General features: G+C 41.0%; 1 protein-coding gene and 1 long non-coding RNA gene across 3 annotated transcripts in view; both read left to right on the top strand.

Annotated features, from left to right (window-relative positions):
- Positions 1 to 9,136, top strand: part of ppp1r3aa (protein phosphatase 1, regulatory subunit 3Aa) — an 11,634-nt gene extending 2,498 nt beyond the window's left edge. Inside the window, exons 1-4 of one of the 2 annotated variants that reach the window (XM_007540636.2) lie at positions 2,905 to 3,830; positions 4,846 to 4,901; positions 5,014 to 5,087; positions 5,607 to 9,136. In XM_007540636.2, coding sequence (XP_007540698.1) covers positions 3,046 to 3,830; positions 4,846 to 4,901; positions 5,014 to 5,087; positions 5,607 to 8,696 — 4,005 coding nt within the window. In that variant the 5' untranslated portion in view covers positions 2,905 to 3,045 and the 3' untranslated portion in view covers positions 8,697 to 9,136. Of the gene's footprint in view, positions 1 to 2,904; positions 3,831 to 4,845; positions 4,902 to 5,013; positions 5,088 to 5,606 lie in introns of those variants that run through there. The other variant, XM_016664171.1, reaches the window with a different exon arrangement.
- An 8,633-nt stretch (positions 9,137 to 17,769) lies between these two features.
- On the top strand, positions 17,770 to 21,500 carry LOC107834071 (uncharacterized). The gene is made up of 2 exons (XR_001659855.1): positions 17,770 to 18,064; positions 21,225 to 21,500. It is a non-coding gene; the product is annotated as an uncharacterized LOC107834071 (long non-coding RNA).
- Positions 21,501 to 21,969: the final 469 nt, after the last annotated feature.

Below are 21,969 nucleotides of genomic sequence, written 5' to 3'. Positions count from 1 at the left end.
AATAATAATAATAATAATAATAACAATAAAAACCTTAGATTTCATCTGTGCATTATTTCAGGTTAGGAAACAAATCGTTTATTTAAATATTGTATCTGTTTTATGTAGTTTTAGCCATATTACAACGCACTCTAACGCATTTTAGGCGTTAAATAACAGATACATTTTCCAAATACAATTAACAGCTAACAAGTACTTTATTTGACTTGGAATGTTTTACAGGAATTAACCAGATTGATTTATTTTTAACAACACTGTGTGTTTATTGCCTCACAATTGCCTATCTAGCCTGTTCATCATTGGATCGACATTGTCGGACATTCAATACCTGTCGAACAGTTTCTCTTTTGCATCTTTTCCTTTTTATTGAACCTGCTGCGACATTCGTGATGAAGGAATGAGTGACCAGATCAAGGAGGACTTGGGAATGTCATTCTTTTGTTAAAAAGGAAAGAAAAAAAGAAAAAAAAACATAGGGAGAAATGTCTCGTATACTTGCCCGTTCCGCTGCTTAAAAATGTTCCCTTTGATATTGTATCATTTGTGGTTTATTGAACTGAGATTTTTTGATAAAATGAAGACATTTTAATTACAATCAGAAAGCGAGATATAACAGTTGTTTTATTTTTAAAATAATAACTTTATTAGTAACCTTCATGCATGTATGGGGTATTCAACATCTGTCATTCAGTATATCTTAAAGGTAATTTAAAAAAAATGTTTTGTCTATTCTAATAACTTAAGATACAGTCTTGCGACATTTTATTTCTATGCACTGTATAAACTGTCTGTTTATTAATTGTAATCAAAATAAATATCTTTATTTTTACTTCTCGTGCTTTATGTCAGAAAACCTTTTTTGCATTAAAAAAAAAAAATAGTTGGGCGCTCAGCGTTCAGTCCTGAGAGGAAAGCACGTCGAGTTGTGATGGTGGCTTGCTGCCACCTAGCGGCTATTTTCTAAAACATTTTTGCTTAAGGTAACATGGACAATGAACTTTAATGAACTCATATATATATATATATATATATATAAAAAATTCCTTTGACTTTCCTTTAACAGTCACTGTGACACTAACGATGGGGCTTAATCTGACTAAAAAGATGAAAACATATGTTTTATCTTGGTCTTGTATAATAACTATGTTGACCATGTAGTGCCATCTACTGATATGTGTTTCTCTGTCTACTACAATGTCAGCATATTATTTTTAATTTTGAATAAATTTGTACGTTTACAGCGATGGTTTTATCAGTACGTGATTACAAAACTGCAATTAAATTCAGAAGACAACTGGTTTGGTTTTAGAGTGTTGGACAAAGAGTGCATTGAGAACAAAAATCCACTCCCTTACTTGTGAGGGATTATATAACAAGCTCTAAAGTCTGTTTACAAGACAAACTGCTCCTGGGCTAAGGTTACACTGCTTATCTGAGGTAGTTTTGGTTGGAAGAGAAAAACAGAAAGTCCAGAAAGGAACAGTTGTATTAAGTTTTCCTGGTCAGGAATAAGTGCGTTGGGGTGTTTTACATGGCAATAATTGCAGATCATCTGTAAATGGTTACATTGCAAAAGCTCTCAAACCCATTGAACTTTTTTTTTTTATTATTTTGGCATGTTGCAACCACAAACCTCAATTTATTTTTTCCTAAGAATTCATGAGCTAGACCGACACAATGTAGCAAAGTTGAAAATATGTAATTGCCAACATATTTTTTTTTTACAAATGAAAAACAAAAATTGTGGCGTATAATTACTTTTTAGCCAAACCGCTTGCTAAGTGGCAGTCGATACATTTTGGGCAACGTTTCAACCGGCTTTGCAAATAAAGACTGAATTGTTTTGTGTGCTCATGCTTGCAAAATAGCAACTTATTGGGACTGGATGAAAGGCATCTGAACAGGAAGGTTACGACTTTAAGGCTATAGCAACAGACCTGGATTTAGGTTGGGATTCTGACTGGGTCATTCAACACATACACATTTTAATCTAAGCGAGTTCAACATAGCCCTGGCCACATGTTTAGAGGTCTTGTACTGCTGGACGTGAACTTCCGCCTCAGTTAAGTTTTTGCCAAAATCAACAGGTTTTTCTGACAGATTTGTCTCTGATTTAGCTCTATTCGTTATCCCATCAATTCTAACCAGCATTTCTATGCTATGGTCTGATACAGCAACCACCAAGTTTTGCTGTGAAGATGGTGTGTTCAGGATCAGAGTAAAAAGTCTTCCACAAATGCACACAAAACTACATTTATGGGGGTTTATTTGGTCAGGAAACAAAAGATTAATTAACTTTAATGTTATGTAAGCTGCTTTGTGTGGTCCAGCAAATAAAAATTTCAGTACCGCACGCTCACGTCCAGGGTATCAACATGTCAAAAATGGAGAGGATATGAACACTGTCACAAAGGTTCTTTGAATCCATGAAGCTTCCAAAGTACAGCAACAAAGTTATTATTAATTTGACAGAGTATAAGTGGGAATTCTCCCTTTTAACCCTCCGGGGTCAGTGGTCAGTGTCAGCTCCCCAGCAGAGGGGAGGATGATACTCTGCTGCAAGCGGACACTTCGGTCAGACAGAGCCAGCTGCTTGAACTGCACACAGTCTCAACTGCATGCAGCTTGAACGTTCGAAGATTTTTTTTTATTTTATTTGGTTTCACAGGATTGAGCACCCCTACTACTAAAAATGAAAGTTCCATTTAAAAGACAAAACAAAAAAACAAAGAAAGAGACCTTCAGTGTGAGGCAGCTATTGGATAAGATTGTATTCCTATTTTCCCCCTCCAGTATGAAGTGCGCATATTTGGGGAGAAAGGATAAAGGGTCAGCCTGGTTTAGCCGTGTCCTATTATTAGGCCTGGCTCAGACTCACAGCGCTCAGCTGTAACCGTACTCCATCTGTCAAGTCACGTCCTCTTCCTGCTCTCCCCCACACAGTATCGCTGCAGCCAGGCTAAAGGCACTTCAGTCTGTGCCACCCTACAAGCCAGACAAACAGTAGGATAGGTGAGCAGCTGCCTTTCCAGACCACCACACACCATGGAGGGTCTGGACGTCCAATCCCATATCAAAGATCGGGTGATGACTGAGGAGCAGGAGGATGGTGAACAAAATGGGGAACAAGATGAAGGAGAAACGGAGGCCTCTTCTCCTGTGGTCTCCAGCACAGAAGAAGAAACCGATGAGGATTCGGAACCAGAGCCCCCGCCTGTTATCCGAAGGAAGGTGTCGTTCGCAGATGCATTTGGCCTCAACCTGGTCTCAGTTAAGGAGTTTGACAATGCTGAGGCGACAGAACCAGAGCCTAGCTGGTCAAATGGGAGGAATATAGTCAAAGCAGCAGAAGAAATATATCTGTCTTGCCTGTTTACTGTCCCCTCATCCACAGAAGAGCTGGATCAGAGGCTGGGAGAGCAGATGGTTGAGCTGGAGAGCATCGAGCTTCTTCCTGGAACAACAACCCTCCGTGGCATCGTCCGGGTGGTGAACCTCTGCTACAATAAGACAGTCTTTGCTCGGTTAACTCTGGATCGCTGGAGCAGCTACTTTGACCTGCTGGCAGATTACGTACCAGGGTCCAGCGACAGGAAAACAGACCGGTTCACCTTCAGGTACACTGTGGTTCCTCCGTTTGAGAAAGAAGGAACCAGGGTGGAGTTCTGCCTCCGATATGAGACTCCAATGGGCACTTTCTGGGCTAATAACAAAGGGATGAACTATGTGATGTTCTGCCATCAAAAGGCACAAGTAAAGGAAGGCGTGACTCAAACAGAAGAGGAGACCAGCAGCTACAAGAGCAAGAGGAGTTGTCTCAAAGCCAACAGGTGAGACAAGTCAAGAACTTTCTGACTGCTTGCTTAAAAACAGAAGCAAAGAAAGGCCCCAAGCAGTAATCTGAGACAGTGTGAAGGGTTTATTTACTCAGTGCTGTTCCTCTCTTTAGATGAAGGTGAAAGCAATAAAAGCCCAGCTGTATGGCCCATTGTCTGTTTATATTAAGTCGTTATATAACTCCTTGGTGAGGGATGTTTGGCCCACTGAACACATTTCCCCTTTTATGGTCAAATGTCAGTTTGGGTTTCCATGATGTCTTACTGTAGCTCATCTATTTGGACACGACTTATTATAATGTTTCTTTAAGAGAAAGTAATATCTCCATTTAAAAGTATTTATTCTGATAAAAAAAATCACCTTTTGCTGCACTAATACCACAGTCAGAAAACTCTATTCACCTCTGCCTCTGTGCTTCGTTTATGCTACTCACCAATCTTACGCTGCCTCACTATCACTGTCATTTAACCAAACAAATACCACATGACCAAGGCACCTCTGCAGCCCCTCCAGAGACAAACGGCAAAAGGATGGAAACAAATATGGGCTATTAATCTTTGGAAGCATCCGTCCAAAGTGCAGACCTACCAAAAGAATGGTTGATATCAAAGCATAAAAAAGTTCAGATATGAATCCATTTGCAAACCTGCTGCCAAAGACTTGGGGTTGTGGAGGGAATAATGTTCACAAACAATATTGATCCCATCAGACAGAGTCTGAGCATGTTTTGCAAAGAACAATTGACACGACTTTTACTCTCCAGATATGCAAAGTCATAGATGCATACCTCAGAAAACATCTAGTCAGAATCAGTTTACTTTCCACTGAGCGTGAGTTTTCCACTAAACATCCTGACAAAATACACCAAAATTTCCAGTTGTGGTGACATGACATTTAAAGACAATCAAGTATAAATACTTTTGCAATGCATCATGTTTAGTTCATCGTGCTGCAGAATGGAATTGAGCAAGTAAGTGTGATTTAATTAAATACTTCTTTAAACCACAGGAATGGAGACACAGAGAAGCCCAAGGAGAGCATACACACCAATATTGCTGCTCCAGGTAAGTATAAGGCAACTTCATATTTATGCAAGAACTAGAACGTGCATTTGCAATAATTGACTTGTGTGACATATGTGAAACACGTTTTGGCACTCTTGCATTTCTTTCACAGATGGGGAATGGACACGTGAAGTAAAAAAGACTTTTGTAGAGACATCACTTTATCATGAAGACCAAAAACCTTGGGTGAGACAGAGACAAAAAGCCCCTTTTTTTTCAAACCTTGCAATATTATCTAACTACTTTATGTTGGCAAAACAAGGTATTGACATAAAGCTAAATTCTTTTCTAAGTACACACACATTGTTCTTTCTGTGGGAGTAAAAGCGACAACAGAGTCAGAGATGCACATCATTCTGAACATAGTTAAGTTCACCTCTGCAAGACATGGAAACTCGGGTAACTTGACACTTTTGAAGCCATTTGAATTAACCCACACACAGACAGCTACAACTAAAAGTAGCCTACTTGTACACATGCAGGAAAACTGACTATGTAAACTAAGACAAGATGATGAGAAGATGTTTCGAGAGTGTTACAGAGCATTGCATCATCACATTAATCTTACAAAAAGTATTCGGCGAATACCAGCGCTGCGATTTAGTTCAGCTGACGACCTTAAACTCTGAACAGTTCAAGTGGTGTCTGTGTATTAGCTTAAGTGGAACACTGAGCCCGACCTTTGACTTTTTGCTTTCTTGACAGGTGGAAAGCGTGAAAAGGCGGCGTAGGGCGATCCGTTTGGCACGTGTGCAGGACTACCTCTGCCAGCGGGCGCAGCAGCAACCAAAGGGATTTTCACATGACTCAGACTGCGGCCTAAAGGTTTCTCAGCATGTGTCAGCTGCACGGGGTGACTCTGCCAGCTATCTCTATAAATCCCAGAAGATGCAATCAAGTGAGAGTCCACAGATACTTACCTACCATCAGATTCCTTTGCCGACATTGGACTGGAACAGCCATACACCAGAACAGCCAGGCACTGCTGATGGCAATGACATCTTGACTGGGAGAGATAAAGTGACTTTGTCAAAAGAGTCGGAAGAAAATACACCGTCTGTTAATGATATGTGGGAGAGTTTTTCTAAAAGTACACATGATAGCAACACTACAGAAACCTCTGTGACTGATGAATGGCAGGTTTTCCTTAATGGGCCCAGCTGCAAGCACCACTCTGATGTCCCAGAGTCAGAGTGGCTCCAGACAGCAGCATCGGTGCTTCCTTCAAATCATAAGGAGCCGCGAATCCAATATTCTGAAGAAAGTCAAGAATTTGAGGAGGCCACAGATACACCCACCACGTTACAAACCTTAGCTGCGTGTCAGCTGCTGTCAGACACTTGTGAAACGTTGTTGGCTGCCGCTGCCTTGAACTCTAAGGATGATCAGCTGGCAGAGGCATGTGTCAGCAGCACAGGAGATGACAACACAGCGACGCGAGACCTATCCCAAAGGTCACAGACGAACTCTGCAACAGACACTCCACAGGAATTCAACCTCAAGAGGGCACTGCCTCTGTCCGAGGGCACCGCTGACAGTCCAACGGAGCGTCACAGACACAAGGACGGGGAGCAAAAAAGCAAAGAAATAATAGGAACAGCGGGAAGAGGGGAAGGCAAGATCCTCGCATTGCACACAGCTGACTCGGTAACAAGCTCAGGGGAATTGGAGACAACAGACATGACGGTAATGCCAGAGACTCCGAATGCCAGCAATGTTGATACAATCTCACCAGATGCAAGGCAGGATGGGGGGCTTTCTTGGAGCGGGGAACGAGAGGTTACAGGCAATGCACACAATGCGGTAGATGACATCCTGGCATTTAGGGAGACAATCAGGGAGGAGACAAGGGACAGGGCCAGGTATGACTTCTCTGCATCCGGGCAAGGAGAGGAGGAGGAGGAGATCATGATGAACTATACGGCAAAGAAAGTGCCAACAGAAGAGGAAATATTTAGGCCGCTGGAAAGCAAAGAATGTAATACGCCCCTAAGGTATGGAGATAAAATCCAGTATGAAGAATTCAGGCAAAGCCAAAATGGGGAGATGGTTGAGAACGAAACAGAAAAAGCAACAAGACACACAGATGAGTTTGAGTCAAAGCAAAGGTATGAGGGAAATTTAGAGAAAAACAAAAACATTTTAATGGAAGCGAGCGAAGCTGGCTCATCCAGTTACTGCAAGATGGATGAAGTGCAGAATGAAGTAGGAGCTGCTGAGACACAAAACAAAGAAATGGAGGAAGTAACTGATAAAGATAGTGAGCTCATGCAAATGTTTGATGTGGTAAAATTGCAACAAAAAGATAGACAATCTTCGTTACTTGTCAAAGAACATGATGCACAGTCACGGTCTGTGCAAGTGGATGAAAGCCTACATATTGAAACAACTGAAGATTTGCCTGTCACAGAAGAAGAGCAAAATAGTGACCAGACATCTGAAGCAGTCCAAGAAGAGTTGAGCTGTGATAGAAAAGCAATGGAGCAAAAAGAAGTAAGCCCTTCTGCAGATGTAAGTCCCACTGTCGATACACTGGAAGCTATAGTTTGCCAAACTACCCACGATGCACAATTATCTTGTCACGCTCATAGATATGAACTTAACCACTTGGAAGTGGTCGAACCACGATTGACGGATCCTCAGACAGATTCAAAGACTCAAAAGCGAAATTCAGGCAGAGACGCAAATCCAGAGGTAATGGCAAAGGAGAATTGTGCACAGAAAGACACTCTGGCAGAACTCCGACCTGAAACATCAAGAGGAACAAAACAAGATCTTAGCAAGGAAGATGAGAGAGTCTGTGTTGGAAGGCTTAAAATAGAGGCAGCGAGAGAGTTGATAGGTAATGCAGAGAGCCCTCGGGGGGAGAATGAAAATGCTTGGAAAGAACAAGAATCACCAGCCAAAGTGAAGACTTCTCCACATGTCGAATACAACAAAATGGCAGAGGGAATAAAAGATCCCATTACAGGTGGCAATAGTGCCGCACTTGACGCGACACAGCCAGGAATTGAACAAATGTTCGTAGAAAGATTTGGAGACAATTTGGTTTGTAGCATCTGGGAAGAGGTCTTTGCCCGGGAATTACAGACTTCTGCTTGGCATGCAAACACTGCTGATGACTTGAGAAGCAGGGCCACAGATGCGACTGAAGACCACCGGAAAAACTTGAGTGACACCTGTGATTCAGGTGCATTTTCACCGACTGAATTTCCAGCAGATCCAGCCTGTCAAGGACCAGAGCCAATCTTAATTACCGAGTGCAATGAACACTCTCTGAAAGACAGAATTCATCTGCTTACCATGACAGAGCGCACGGATAGTCCCTCTGAATTGCAGACTGATTGGGATTCAATTGCCAATCTGAACCCAATAGTTCATAATGAGGACCCAGTGTTTAAACCAGCCCAGTATCTTGGCTCTCCAAAGGATCGGGAGAACAGCTCACAAATTAAAGCCAGGTCGGTTTCTCATCAGACGAATGATTTTGAAATAGGAGGCTGCAAGTTTGCTGACACGGAGAGCGCTAATCAGTCTTCACACCTTTCCAACAAACACCAGAGCTCCTCGGAGAAATTCAAAGAGTCTGATGCCTTTTTTTGGTGGACTATATTGTACACAATCATCCACATCACTAGATTACTAATCTGCGTGCTCCTGGTGGGAGGGTTCTTCGTCATGGTCTTCCTCTATGACTTCCCGGCCTTCTTTGCGCTCTACATATTTTCAATGTCTTGGTGGATTTTTAAGTGGAAGAGGCACCAGGTGATGACAGGCAAAACGGCTACAGAATAGGTTACAATTCATGTGTTCTCATGCATGAGACATTATGGAGAAATCACATTTAAGGAATAAATAACACCAAGTGCAATATGCTGATTGTGCGTTTGTGTAATTGTGGATTTTTATTTTGCCCTTTTTTTTAAAATGCAATCTTGTAACCCTAACGCTAACAACTTGGATCACAAGTAGTGTGAACACTAAAGTCTTTCATTTCTTTTGTTTTGTTTTGAGGTATTCAAGTACTGAACTTCAAATGGAACTACAGATTAGCTGTAATACTACAAAATACATAGATGTATTTGTCCAATGTGTGTTAACTTGCTGTGTTTTTTGTTTGTTTGTTTGTTTGTTTGTTTGTTTGTTTTGTTTTTTGGGGGCCCAATACTACTTCACAATGTATGAGACTGAACAAAGTGACTGTTGTGACATTCAATAAATGCATTTACAAGGATTACCTCTGCTTTTTGCTTGGCCAGGGTTTTTTTTTTTTTATGTTTGTACCCTTTCTCCTTGGATGCATGGACTTCCTCTGGGAAATCTGGGTCCTTCCCACATTTAAGAAAACATCCACATAAGGCAACAAAGTCACTACTTCAGTATAGATTCTCTCAGTGGGACAATGCGCTTCATAACACCACAAAGTTTCCCCTCAAAATTAGCTTTCACATCTCCTAGTTACACTCGGACACATCATCATGCCTTGAAGAGCTTTGGCAGAACAATAACTACCATAATTTCTGATTTATGAGTGAACCTGAATATAAGGCCTACCCACTAACTTATTACTGATGTAAAAACTGGCCCAAGTTGCTGTTTGGTCAAAGAGCTGGTAACGCTGCTTGCGACACACAGGCATCTTGAGTGACACTGCATTTCACTAGGAGTTACTTGAGCCCGTCTGGGGTATGTTGACCTTTTGTAAGTTGGCTCCATTTCCATGCTGGCACTTTTATCTATGTGGCAATAAGCCAGCATTGACGGAGTGGAGGGCTACTCGTCAAAGGGCACCTGGCACATCCACTACAGTGTGTGCAGACAAAAAAGTAGCTGTGATCAGGAAGAAACCAAGAAACAAGGCCAGAATCTCAATTGACTGTGCTTGGCCAGGGAGAGGAGGCTGCTTGTAATATTGACAAGCTTCCAACAGTCGGTGATTATAGACGAATCTGCACCGTACACAGAGGGGGATACGCGCCGCTCATTTTCAAGGTATTCACGTTTTGCCAAAAGCAAAATATTGAAGAAGGTACTCTGTTCGCATGCAACCCAAACTGAACCTCGAGGCCTACATGTAGATGAAAATAAGGGGCCGAGGACTGATACTCCAAATGGCTCCAAAAACACAGCAGTGGCAGCATTAAGCGCCTTAATCCTGCAGCAATGAGAGCCTAGAGACTTGTAGGGATGTTCACCTTACTTCAAACATACAGTCCTGGCTGCAATTTAATGGTTTAGGTCAAAACACATCCGTGCTTGAATGCTCTAGTAAAGGTCGAGGCTGAAATCAATATCACAAAATGTGGTAGAATTAAAAAAATAATAATAATAAAAGTTCACAGTCACTTTATCAGAATGTGGGCTAATTTGTAGAGCCATCCAAAAATAAAAATAATTAAATAAAAACACTGCTCATCACCCTGATATCATTTCCATTAGAAGAAAAGGACCTCAACCCTGGTTCTGAGGGATAATTTTAAAGCATGTTTTAGGCGCTTCCCTGCCGCTGCAAACCTTGCTTAAATAAATGAGTGATCAACAGGCTTCTGCCGCAATTGGAGGTATGCTAAGGAGGTAATCCAATCATTTGAATCCGGTGTGCTAGAGTGGGAGGATCATCTAAAATATGCAGGACAGTGAAACCTGAGGACAGGGGCTGGGGGGCCACTGCATTATAAAACACCTAATGAAAATGCAAACAATAGTTTCAGGCAGTCGTTTACAAAATAATTCTTCTCTTCCGCATCACAAATGTTGGGCTAGATTGTTTCGGATGGACCGTTGCTGTCAGGACGTGTGCAAAATTCCTCATATACCTTCCGAGCTCACATCTGTTGTTGATTATGGCACAAAATGGATTTTAAAAATGCTCAAACTTATGTTACAAATATGGTCACTGTATGATTCAAACCATTTTTTTCAAACTTTTATGAAAACAAAAACGTCATTTTAATAGACCAGAAAAATCCAGAGATAAATTGTACCCAAGTTCATGTCAGGCCACTGAGTGACCCGGCTGTGTACGTGAAGAACCGACTCCTTGGATCGCAGCCAGAGCCTTGTGATACAAGACTAAAATGAGATCTTGCCCATCACGCATAAATGACCCCCACATTGGCCCTCTCACATAACACAGTGTATAGAGGGATTATGTGTGCAGTAAGCCGACTATATTTGCAGGATTTTCCAGAGCATGGGAAGGGCCAGATAGCTTTTTGACAGCTTTATTTGTTATTGTTAAGGTTAACGTTTAGACAGAACTACGACAACTGGAAGTGGAACTTCATAGGCAGGTATGAAAGGCATTTTGACAATGAAAAGACCCATAAAAGTGTAAGATATAAATGCCTCTGCGCTAGCTGGTGTGGTTGCTCGTGTACAAGTATATAACAGGAATCAGAAGCAAATACGCAATGTACAACGCTGCTGTCAAGTGAGCAGTACTCTGAAGAATGCATTCCAGCTGTATCCTCACAAGCTCCCTGCCTCCAGTAGAGCTTAACATAGTTAGGACGGAACAGCAATACATATCTTTCTCCTGCAGTTGCACAACAGTGACTCACCGAAGCAACATTGATAAAAAAAAAAAAAAAAAAAACTAAATAGAATTTGTATCTCATAGTTATGAGGTAGCCAAGTCAGAATGATGATCGGATCGGTACTTCATGATTATGACTCAGCTGTCTCGTGATTTTGACTTAGCCAAGTCATAATTATGAAACAGACAAGTCATAATTCACTCATAACTATGAGATAACCAAAACGTACTTAGGAGATTGGGTGGCAATTGAGATGGACGTTTTTCCGTCACCTCTGTAGCAATTTAATGATTTGCAACTTCAACTTTTTTTTGTTGTTGTTGTTGCATTTATTCAATTTTTTTTTTATATATATATATATATATAGGTTTCATCAGCTCTGGTGGCCTTTATTTGAGAGTGGTTAGACATGCGAATAGTTTGTGAGAGAGGGGGAAGACATCGGTCAAAAAGAAAAAATAAATAAGTGAAACAATATGACGTGGTTTGCGTGCTCCACCCCTACACCACCGCGGCACCTGGGATTTGCAACTTTCAACGAGAATTTGATTAACTATTTTTAAGATTCCCTGAATCATTTTATGTCATTGTTCAATGTTCATAAATGCCAGTGCATATGTTTTTTTTTATTTATATATTAAAAGAGAGTGGACTGTAGTAGTAGGTATTTAAATATATTAAAAGTTGATCTTTCACTATGATAAGAATGCCAGCACTCAAGTGCTTAGCATACATAGCAGAAAAGGCATCTTTAAAAAATATTAGGATCTTTGAATCTAGATCAACAGTTTGTTACCAGGGAGAAAAACATTTTAGATTCCCCCCCACCCCCCAAGAGAAAAAAGTGCAATGCTATATTTCTGCCAGCAGATGTAAGTATAATTCAACTTTTGAAATTGCACATCTAAAACCAAGCAGCCTGTGTTCATGCCATGTTTAATATACAGATGGAAGTGTGTATAACTCATATTTTTCTTCAATTTAGTTCACTGACCTTACCATACATATCCGTACATACATAGAGATGAAAGGCGTGACATAAGCATACTGCTGAACGGAAGTCAAATCAAGAGGGGAACAGTAATATAATCCATGATCTCCCTATGGCAAGAATCACTTTGCAGTGAAGTGCAATGGTGGGTAAAAGAGGGCACATAAGGACAAGGTATGCGAGTGGAAGAGCACAGAATGAGGCGGCGCTGTGTGTTGTGCGGCCTGAAGGGACCTGAGGCACTGTGCTGACAGATTGGCGACCTGACAGACTGCATCGTCCACATTTTCGTCAGATTGAGAACAACTTTTCTCTATTCATCCTCCGCCCCAGCCTGAGCAGTTGCCCTGCTGGCGCATTGTGCTCAGCCCACCCAACCTCCAGCCTCGCCAGCGTCATCTGTCTGAGACCCCCACCAACCTTTCTCCGTCATTGCCTGAGCCGAGCTCACATCCCTCTGACCGCTCGGCACCTCGACATTCCCAGATGTCCACGGGCTCCTGTGATACTGAGACACCCAGACTTCTGCCATCAGTATTTGGCCCCTGAAAGTTGATGCGTTTGGAGGACTGCTGAGGAATTGTTATATAACCGAAAAGGACTGCAGGCTTTATCCCAATGTTTATGTGCGTTTGCATCCTGAGACCATTGTCTCATAAAGTGAGACAATGGTCCATTAATCCATTGTCTCACTTCATGTCTAAAGTTTAATTTGCTCCCAAGTCATAAATGTGTACATCAGTCGATAGACTTTGTATAAGAAATAAGTCTGTGGTCTTTTGTAGCACTTGAAGAAGGTCGAGTTTGTACTCGTGTTTTGTGTTTATATGATTGGTTTAACAGGATGTGTTGAGAATTTAACATTTTACGCATCTCAAAAAAACAAAAAAACAAAAAAAAAAAAAACGGAGTGAGTAGAATGTGTGTGATTACCAGCTTGATCAAACACTACTGTGGGATGGCATACCGTCCTTATCACAAAGTCAGTCAACATACTTGTGTTGATCACTCTAGCACACACAGCACACCAAAAGTGCTAATTCCAAAAGTATTCAGTGGGACTGAAGTCAGACATGCTGACAGGCCGTTCTATCCTCTCCACTGTCAGATTCTGCTGAAATTCATTTGTATTCCACTAAACATGGCTCCTCATTGCTAAAACAATCTAGGATTTTCACTTTGCAGAGTATGAAATGTACAAGCTCAAATAAGTAGATAACTCGTCATTAAACTTTGTTCCTCGTTTTCCTGCTCTGAGAGATTCGCTCCACGAGCTGAGCGGGTTGGAAACAGCCGTGTTCAACGACATCTTAAGAACTGGACCGAAATATGTATTTCTTTGCTTTTATGTCTCAAGGTTTATCTCGATGATGAGCTCCATCGTTTGGCTGTTGCGTATCATTCCCTCTCCTTGCCAGACTAATTGCCTTTACCTTCATATTTATAGAGATAAAGACAAGCCTGGCACGTCTTTGGAGAAAATCATCCAGGACAGAGTTACTTTTATCACTTGACTATCTTCTCTTAATGATAAAACTCTCTAATAAGACTCTCCAAGGCGAGGTGATTCATTCCCCCTTCATCTCGTGGCTCCGTAATCCAATTCATAACAGCCATCCGAAATGTTCCACATTTAGATCACACGTTCCTCAGTATATCGGTCTTATTCAGAGCACTCATTATCAGGCTCTTGCTTCATTTTGCTTATATTACAGGATTACTGAGCGATGACAGGGTTGTTTGTCATCTCCACCGCTGCCAGTTTTGCTTTTTTGTCATCGCAACGAGGAGGTGCGAGAAAAGAATGAGGAGGAAGACAAGCAGGACACGAGGAGGAGGAGGAGGTGTAATTAGATCACACACGAGGACGGCTGTCTTAACATCAGTTTCATATTGATTCATTTTTGCCCAGCAAAGGGATCAGGGGCAGTTCACGAGGCCGTACAGTATTTAGTGGAACTTTTTAGGAAACGTGTTCAGCACTAAAACTTCAACTACGACTAAAAAAATGTATTTGTCGGCTGTCGTTTAACAGAAAGCCATTCGGTAATTGCACATAAACATAATTTAGGTCAGTGTGCCTGACCTAAACACTGGCTCAACATGAAAAAAAAAAACGACAACTGATGAAAATCTTATGAAACAAAACTTTCATTTTCTGACAGCATTTTGACCTTTGTGTTAAGCAAGTCCCAAACTAAAAAATAGCAAACTTACCTGCTGCGTTGTTTTATACTGCATGGACTCCAACTCCACCCTGCACACCTTCTACTGATCACCTGCATCTCCTTTATCTCCTTAACTTTCCGCATACAAACCAAACAGCTTTTGCTTCACTCACCTTTCAACTTGGCTTTCAAGCCTCACCAGTGCTTCCCGTTTAATATTTAGTAGGATTTCTTGTTTTTGTCCTTATGAAAATGCTACGTAAATCGAACACAGATCCTACGCAGGCCATGTTGACAAAATCAATGAAGCAGAAAATGAAAACGCAGCACAAAGCATTACCAACTCACTCACGGAAAAGAGGGGTTTTGTTTTTGTTTCTTAGGATCCGGAATCACTGACCTACTTCTGGTTGTAATTATAAAAACTATAAATATTTGACAAGTATAGAATTTAAGGTAATTCTTTAAGTCCATGTGTGTAAGTCATTTGAGTGCTTTTCTATATCAAAACGGTGGAGCCATTTAAGCAGTAAACATTTGCATTTGACGTCGTTTTACAAGATTAAAGAAATGCGCCGTTATAATTCTGTTTACATTCCACTTTTACAGGACAGCTTTCTGCCAAAAGAGCGGTTGACCTATATCACAAGCCGCGCTGAACAAAAACAACAATATAATCTATTGATATCTGATGCCTGTTGTCCTGAGCAGAATGAGGTTTATAGGCTGAGTTGTTTTGGACAGCAGGGACAGATTTCTTGGTGATTCAGAGAGTCTGGAGCCAAGGTAAACTGTGTCATGTTTCGTGCCTGCGTACAGTAAGTGTGTCTGTGTGCGAAGCTTCGTTTTCGCGTGTGTCCGTGCCCAGAATCGTGCCTTTTTTGGCGTGTGGGTGTGTGTGGGGGAATATGGGCGTGTGAGTCGCTCTGCGATGGGCGGGGTGGGGGGGGGGGATGTGTATTTCAAGAACGCCTCATGCATGTGCGCTTGTGTATGTTATATGGCTTGTGTGGGCAGTTAGGATTACTCAAAGACGGCGCCATATTTAGGAGAAGCATATTGTTGGCAGAAAGGCTAAAGAAACAGGTTCCAGTGAGTTTTTTTTTCCTCTCTAAGCAGAAACTCATTCAAATTCAATGTGTCCTTTTATATTTTAGGTTTTTATATAAAGAAACACAGCATAGACTAGCTGAACCGAAAGAAGTTACTCATCGAACATCGAATAAAATACACCTGAGCTGATATTAAAAGTTAAATACGGCCCCTCTTACCTCGTTACTACTTTATTTTGACTATTGAATTTTTTTTTTTTTTTACTGAAAGTGGATTTATTGAATGTTGAGCAAAATTAAATAAAAGAATGGACTAGATGGCGGAGAGAGGAGACAGAATGAAATTAAATCTGAGAAAAATGGCAGTGTTCTTGCCAAGCTTCGGCTCAGCGAGCTGGAACACAGCCTGGACCTGTAGGAAATTGTAAAACGAGTTGGTTCAAAGATCTCAAAGGTCTGACGAACGTGTGGATGTGCAAAGTCAACAAAGACTTATAAACCAACAGTGAACCTTTAGGGTGAATTCTAAAATAATGGACTGTTTGGGAGTGGGGAGGGGGGGGGACCAGCAGAGTATTGTGTCCTTCCATTTAGCTCTACATTGATGGCAAGAGGCTCTTATCGTTTTAATGTTGCATGGTATAACATGACAAAGCTAGAAGGTTTTTTCTTTGCCTAATTAGTGCGGGAAAATGGAAAATGACTGATTGCCCTGTGCTTAGTCTTACATGAACAAGTAAAACTTTTTGTCTTGTTTAATAATTACAGTTTCATTTATTTCTTTATGTAATTTGAGGACAATATTGTCGAAAATATATTACTTGATATAAAATGTAAATAATTCATGAAAGCTTTCTTAATCTTCCATGGAACTGATTACATCCCTTTGTTTCTTTTTACAGTTTTTTTTAATGTCACTCTTTTAAATTATCACAATCTGACGACTTACAGAATGAAAAATTAAAGGTGATAAAGAGAGCAGGTAATGAAGAATTAGGAGCAAAAAAAAAAAATCCAGAGTTTTTAAAACCTGTGCAAGACGGGAGCCGAAGCAGGTGTTTGAGATTTTGTACTTCACTGCTGTTAATGATGCGAACCTGAATCAAATCGATTTTTACCACTCTGTTATCATAAATCATCAGCCTGAGTGTGTGTGTGTGTGTGTGTGTGCGTAGGTTACTGTGTTGGAGCCATGAGTGTGTATGGCCTAAATCACCAGACCAATGCGACACTAGAACGCAAGTTACTATCTAATTACCTACTGCTGGTGCTAGATGGAATCTGCACCGTTACATTCATCAGGGTCACAGATGCACAAAAATCTCAGGGCAGTTTTCTAAATTTATCGCACGCCTGTATGTACGAATGAAAAATGCTGTTTGATGGTGACAAAAACAAAAAAGTTTTTGCTCGATTTTGTGAGTCTAAAATGGAACAAAATTATACTGGATTCCTAAATATACAAAGAGGTCTCATTAAAAACAACTGAATGTTAAAAGCACAGAGCAACAGTGTCAACAGTGGAGGTTCACCTTTCAACACTATGAAGCTTACCATGAAGACAAAGCAACAATGTGGTGGTTTAGTTTAAAGATTTTTCGTGTTAGAACGGTCCAGTCAAAGTTGGGATACAAGTCCAATAGGCAATTTGTGGCCATTCTTGGAAAGTTGGTCTTCACAGAAGCTGTCCCTCCAATTTGACATCTACGTCCTATATCTACCAGCTACGCACATCCAGTCCAGCCCTACAAAGAAAATCAAGAAACTATTGATTTCAGAGATACAGAAAACAAAAAAATCATCTACCAGATGGGTTTAAAGCTTCAAAACCCACTGGTTCTATGCCGATTCATTTTGTTGTCTCTTTTTGCAGTTATATATATATATAGCGTGTGCATTTTAACACTTCGTCACAAACGTGAACATCAGAACACCCTGTCTGAGCCCGGATGCCCAGCATCTGATTAATGTTCTCTCAACAGGACACCCGCTGGGAGTTCAAAGACATGTTCGCACCAGTCTTCACACCTAAACTTAGCACCACGTACTGAGTGCATCGCATGGACATGGCTTAGAGTGAGGCTAAGACTAAGGCGCAACAAGCGAGCCGTTTCCTGTGCAGAAACAAAGCCAGAACAGAGGGGAGAAACCCAACAAGCTAACTGGCACAGGAGAGTCATAAAGAATAGTGAAGAACAATGAGTATATGTTGGGAGAGGTGAATGGTAGCTGAGGGCATTCTTTCATTTTCAGGTAACCAAGGAGATGAAAGAACACAAAAACAAAAAAGGAACAGTGGTCCGTATTAAGCAAGACAAAGACCTGGAAATGAAATGGGAAAATGTCTGCAAGAAGACTTGCACAAAGAAACATGTGGTGGAGTGGAGTTAAAGTGAAGGTTCTTCCTGATGAGGTAAAACTTAAATCAGGACATGTTTAAGGTTTTGCCTGGATGTTTTCTTTACTATTCCAGAGGGATCTCCTTTTCAGGTATTGTTCTTTGGGTACTATTTAGATTGTTCATGCCATTTCTTCCTTTGCCCCCAAGTTTTCATGTTCAACATTACGTGCCCATATTTGTCACTGACTCCAAAGAAATGGAAATCAATTGTGCTTTAGTTCTCAAGGCCACAAAAATCTGACATTAAAATCATATCTTTTCTGTTGCAATGAGTTGCAATGAGTACAATTACCTCATAACTTGCATGTATTTTAGTGGTATTTAGTGTGATAGACCAAAACAATGTGACGTAGAAGTTTGAAATGGTTGACTATTTTCTGGTGCCGGCTTCTCAACATAACCCAATTGTTGTCATAGAAAAGAGTCAGAAAGCTGTGTCAATTTGTGTGAAATTCTTATTTTGAGCAAAACGTATCAAGGTTTAGTTGGTGAGAAGCTAATTGATAGTTATGGATCGTAGTTTGATGTATTTTGGCTGTAAGTTACAGAAGTCTGTAGCTCTTCTGCAGGCGGCAACTTTGAGTATTTTTTTTAAAGATACAAACTTTCAGGAACTGTTCTCATCTTCTCCGCCAACACATGGGGGGGGCGGGGTGGGAATCACTCTACTCCACTTCATCAGTCACAAAGCTTTATAAATGTAAAAAAAAAAAAAAAAAAAAAGTTTGAGTAAAAGATTTAATAAGAGTAGTTGGAAGGGATTTCCATCTGTGTGTATTTGTCTCCATGGAAGAAAGTCTTGTTTTCCTCCTTGCCTTTTACAGCAATTGATTTTGGTTTGAGTGGCAGCCGAAAGGAAGCAGCACCTCAGCTTGCTGCTGTCAGCTTAGGTGAATAACTGCCTCTCCTCCCCCTCTCTGTATTTCTCTCTCTCTCTCTCTCTCTCTCTCGCCATCTCTCCGACATCCCTCGCTTTCTTTCGTGCCACTACACACTCCATCACCCTCGCTGACACCCAAACAATACAGATGCACAACTGTTCTCCCAGTCATACTTCAGCTAGTCAAAGCCATTTATGATATCCCTCCCCGCACTCCCCTTCTGTTCAGACATTAGCTTCGATGAATAAGCATTTTATTTCTTAATAATGAAAAAAGGGGAAAAGGCTGTCGCTCTGATATACAGAGAAAAAGAGCGGTAAATAAAATAATGCATCAGAATGCAGACAAATCTGGGGGATGGGGGGGTAGAATGATTGGAAGCCCCTCTGTCAACACTCCACCAGAGAAAACATTTCACAATTGCGCGGCGTCGGCGGGGCGGCTGTATACCTTGTCAGGAGAAGAGCAAGAGGGGGCGAAGAGTGAAATCCGCTTACAGTTGGACCGCTGTGTTTCCATGGCGACTGTCTTTGCATCGAATCATTAGAAGAAAGATGCTTGAATTTCCCGACACTTCCCCGGCTTTGTCTCTTCAAGTGCATTCTTTCGTTCTTCTAGGGAGCTCAGTGGCTGTCTGTCTCCTTGCGTGTGACATGAAAACAGATACTTGCACAACACGACATTTCTTCAAGCGTCTTTATGACCCCTGGTCGTCTCGGGGGACTCAAGAACCTCCAAACTTTGGATCAAAACAAGAACCTAAGGTTCCCTTTCACTTAATGAGCTGCCAGCTAGTCCTTATTTGATCCCCACCTGATTAGTGGATGATGATGAAAGCAGACAGTCTTACATGACACATCCTTTTAATTATCTTTTGATCATATATGCTTTTGATTCAAAAATAAGTTTAGATGGCCAAAGCTTCCTGGGGTTATGTTGAAGTAAAATTTGCTGCACTAAATTATGTTTCAATGATCTTCAGACTTTGGCCAGATGTTCACTTTAGCCTGTTTGCTAGGACAAACAGCTAAGCTAGTTCCTTCGGCAGTACAGACTATTCTGGTTACAACGTGGTGTTATCTACTTTCAGAAAGCTACTAAATGCAGCATAACTTTCAATTTATTTCTTTAAGAATATCCAACTCGGCACAAATGGCAACAAACTCTTCTATAAACTCGCAACTCACGTCAACTGAACGTCTTCGCAAAGAAAGCAGTTAGCTAAAGACGCAGGCTAATGTTTTGCTTTTGGTTCTCAGTGCCTCTTATAGTTCCGCTTACAGTGTCTTCTGTTGTCTTCGTAATTAATTTACTGTTGACTAAACCCATAAAAGCGTGTTTGTAGTGGTCTATTATTTTAGCCTAATGCGTTGTTGTTTTTTTAAACTAGGAGTTAACTCTGTGATGATGTGGTCTGTACAGAGAGCTATACAGACGGACACGGAACTTTAGCAACCAATACAAAATGAAAAAAAAAAAATTGCTGTATAAGATAAATAAACTCTTAGTTTGTTGGCTAACATCACTGTTAACAAACGGTACTTACTTTCTTACTTACCATGATGTTATACTTTGCATCCAAACAGCATATGTTCTTTATTGGCGTACTTTAGCAAGACATGCCTGATTTTAAGACTGCAAGTCAGGCACACCAAGGCCTTACTAGTGTTCGCAAAAATTCAGAATTTTGACTCTAATTGCAACTCGACACCTACTCATTCAAAGGCGCTTGGTCATTCTCGTTAAGCTGTTGTTTGCTCTGAATCATTGCTTTTTAAGTGCGATCGTCTACCGCCTTCATAGCAGAAGTCAAAAGGTTGGCTAAATGCAGCTTTTTGCCTTGGAAACACCTCAGTTTCAGAGCCCTTAGCTCCATTTCGTGCTCATTTCCATGACAACGCTTTATAATATTCATCAGGCATTACCTGGAGATTACCGACTGCAGTTTTGCAAGAGCATTATTTGGCTGCCGTTTTAAAAATGTATTAAATATTCCCCGACATTTTGACATGTTTCTGTGCAACAGTTATTCTAGATTCAAGCAAGGAGAAGAAGAAAAAAAAAGAGAAACGCACAAGAAAGCAGAGAGTGTAGTATTATTCCAAGGCATCATTTGTGGCATAGGGGCAAGACTGATTGTGGGTGCTAAAGTGAAAATGCTGTAACCATGACATAACTGATCACAAATAGGCAACATGACTGCTTTGAATCTATTTGCAGCCCCTTTCTTCTTCTCTCCTTTTTTTGAACCGAATGTGTGGGAGAGTACCTCTGTTCCACATCTCTTGTAGCAGAAATATTTGGACTTGGAGAGCAAATAAGAGGCAGAAGGAAGGAAACGTGAGAGATGCCCTATGCAATCCTTCGCTGGAACACGGCGAGCGCTCGACCAATGGCGGCTCACGCATGGAGGGTTTCCACGGCTACCCCCAATCTTCCTCATCCTCAGGTCTCCCAAGCTCCCTCCCCTCCCTGTGTCTTCCCTTCTGTTCACATCTTCTCTGCCTTGTAAAAATAAATAAATAAAAAGGTAAATGAACACAAGATGTCACCTGAAATGAGAACAATTCGTGTTTTTTTTGTGTGTTTTTTTTCCAAAGATGTGCCTGAGTAAATAAACAAATCTTGTTCTTGTCGATAATGTTTTCATCTTGCGCAGTTTTCCAAAGTGCTGGGCTAATCTCAGCATCTTAACAGCTTTAATTGACTCATAAATTTAGTCCATCTTGGAATTCTATTCGTTTGTAGATAATACTTTGTGAAATGTTGTCCTTATTCGTAATTTCAGGACTTTGACATAAACATCCAAAAAAATGTATTAGTTTTGTAGCCATTTTTCTGCACAGCTTTCCCCGCACTTACAGCTGCTTGGCGTCATCCAACAACAGAACCCAGAGCAGGTCACGCAACACAAGAGAGAGCATGTGGCAACAAATTTAGTCTCTCTTGTGCTGTGGCTGTCAATGCAAAGGGTGCAAAACACTTGCATTGTTGGAGAAAATACAGTGTTGTTAGCTCAACCAAAGACCATATGTT

This window comes from Poecilia formosa, unplaced genomic scaffold, assembly GCF_000485575.1.
Source record: "Poecilia formosa unplaced genomic scaffold, Poecilia_formosa-5.1.2 Scaffold9, whole genome shotgun sequence".
Classification (NCBI taxonomy): Eukaryota; Metazoa; Chordata; class Actinopteri; order Cyprinodontiformes; family Poeciliidae; genus Poecilia; species Poecilia formosa.
The sequence above is the reverse complement of the archived record's forward strand: the minus strand, read 5'-3'. Positions and strand labels throughout refer to the sequence as shown.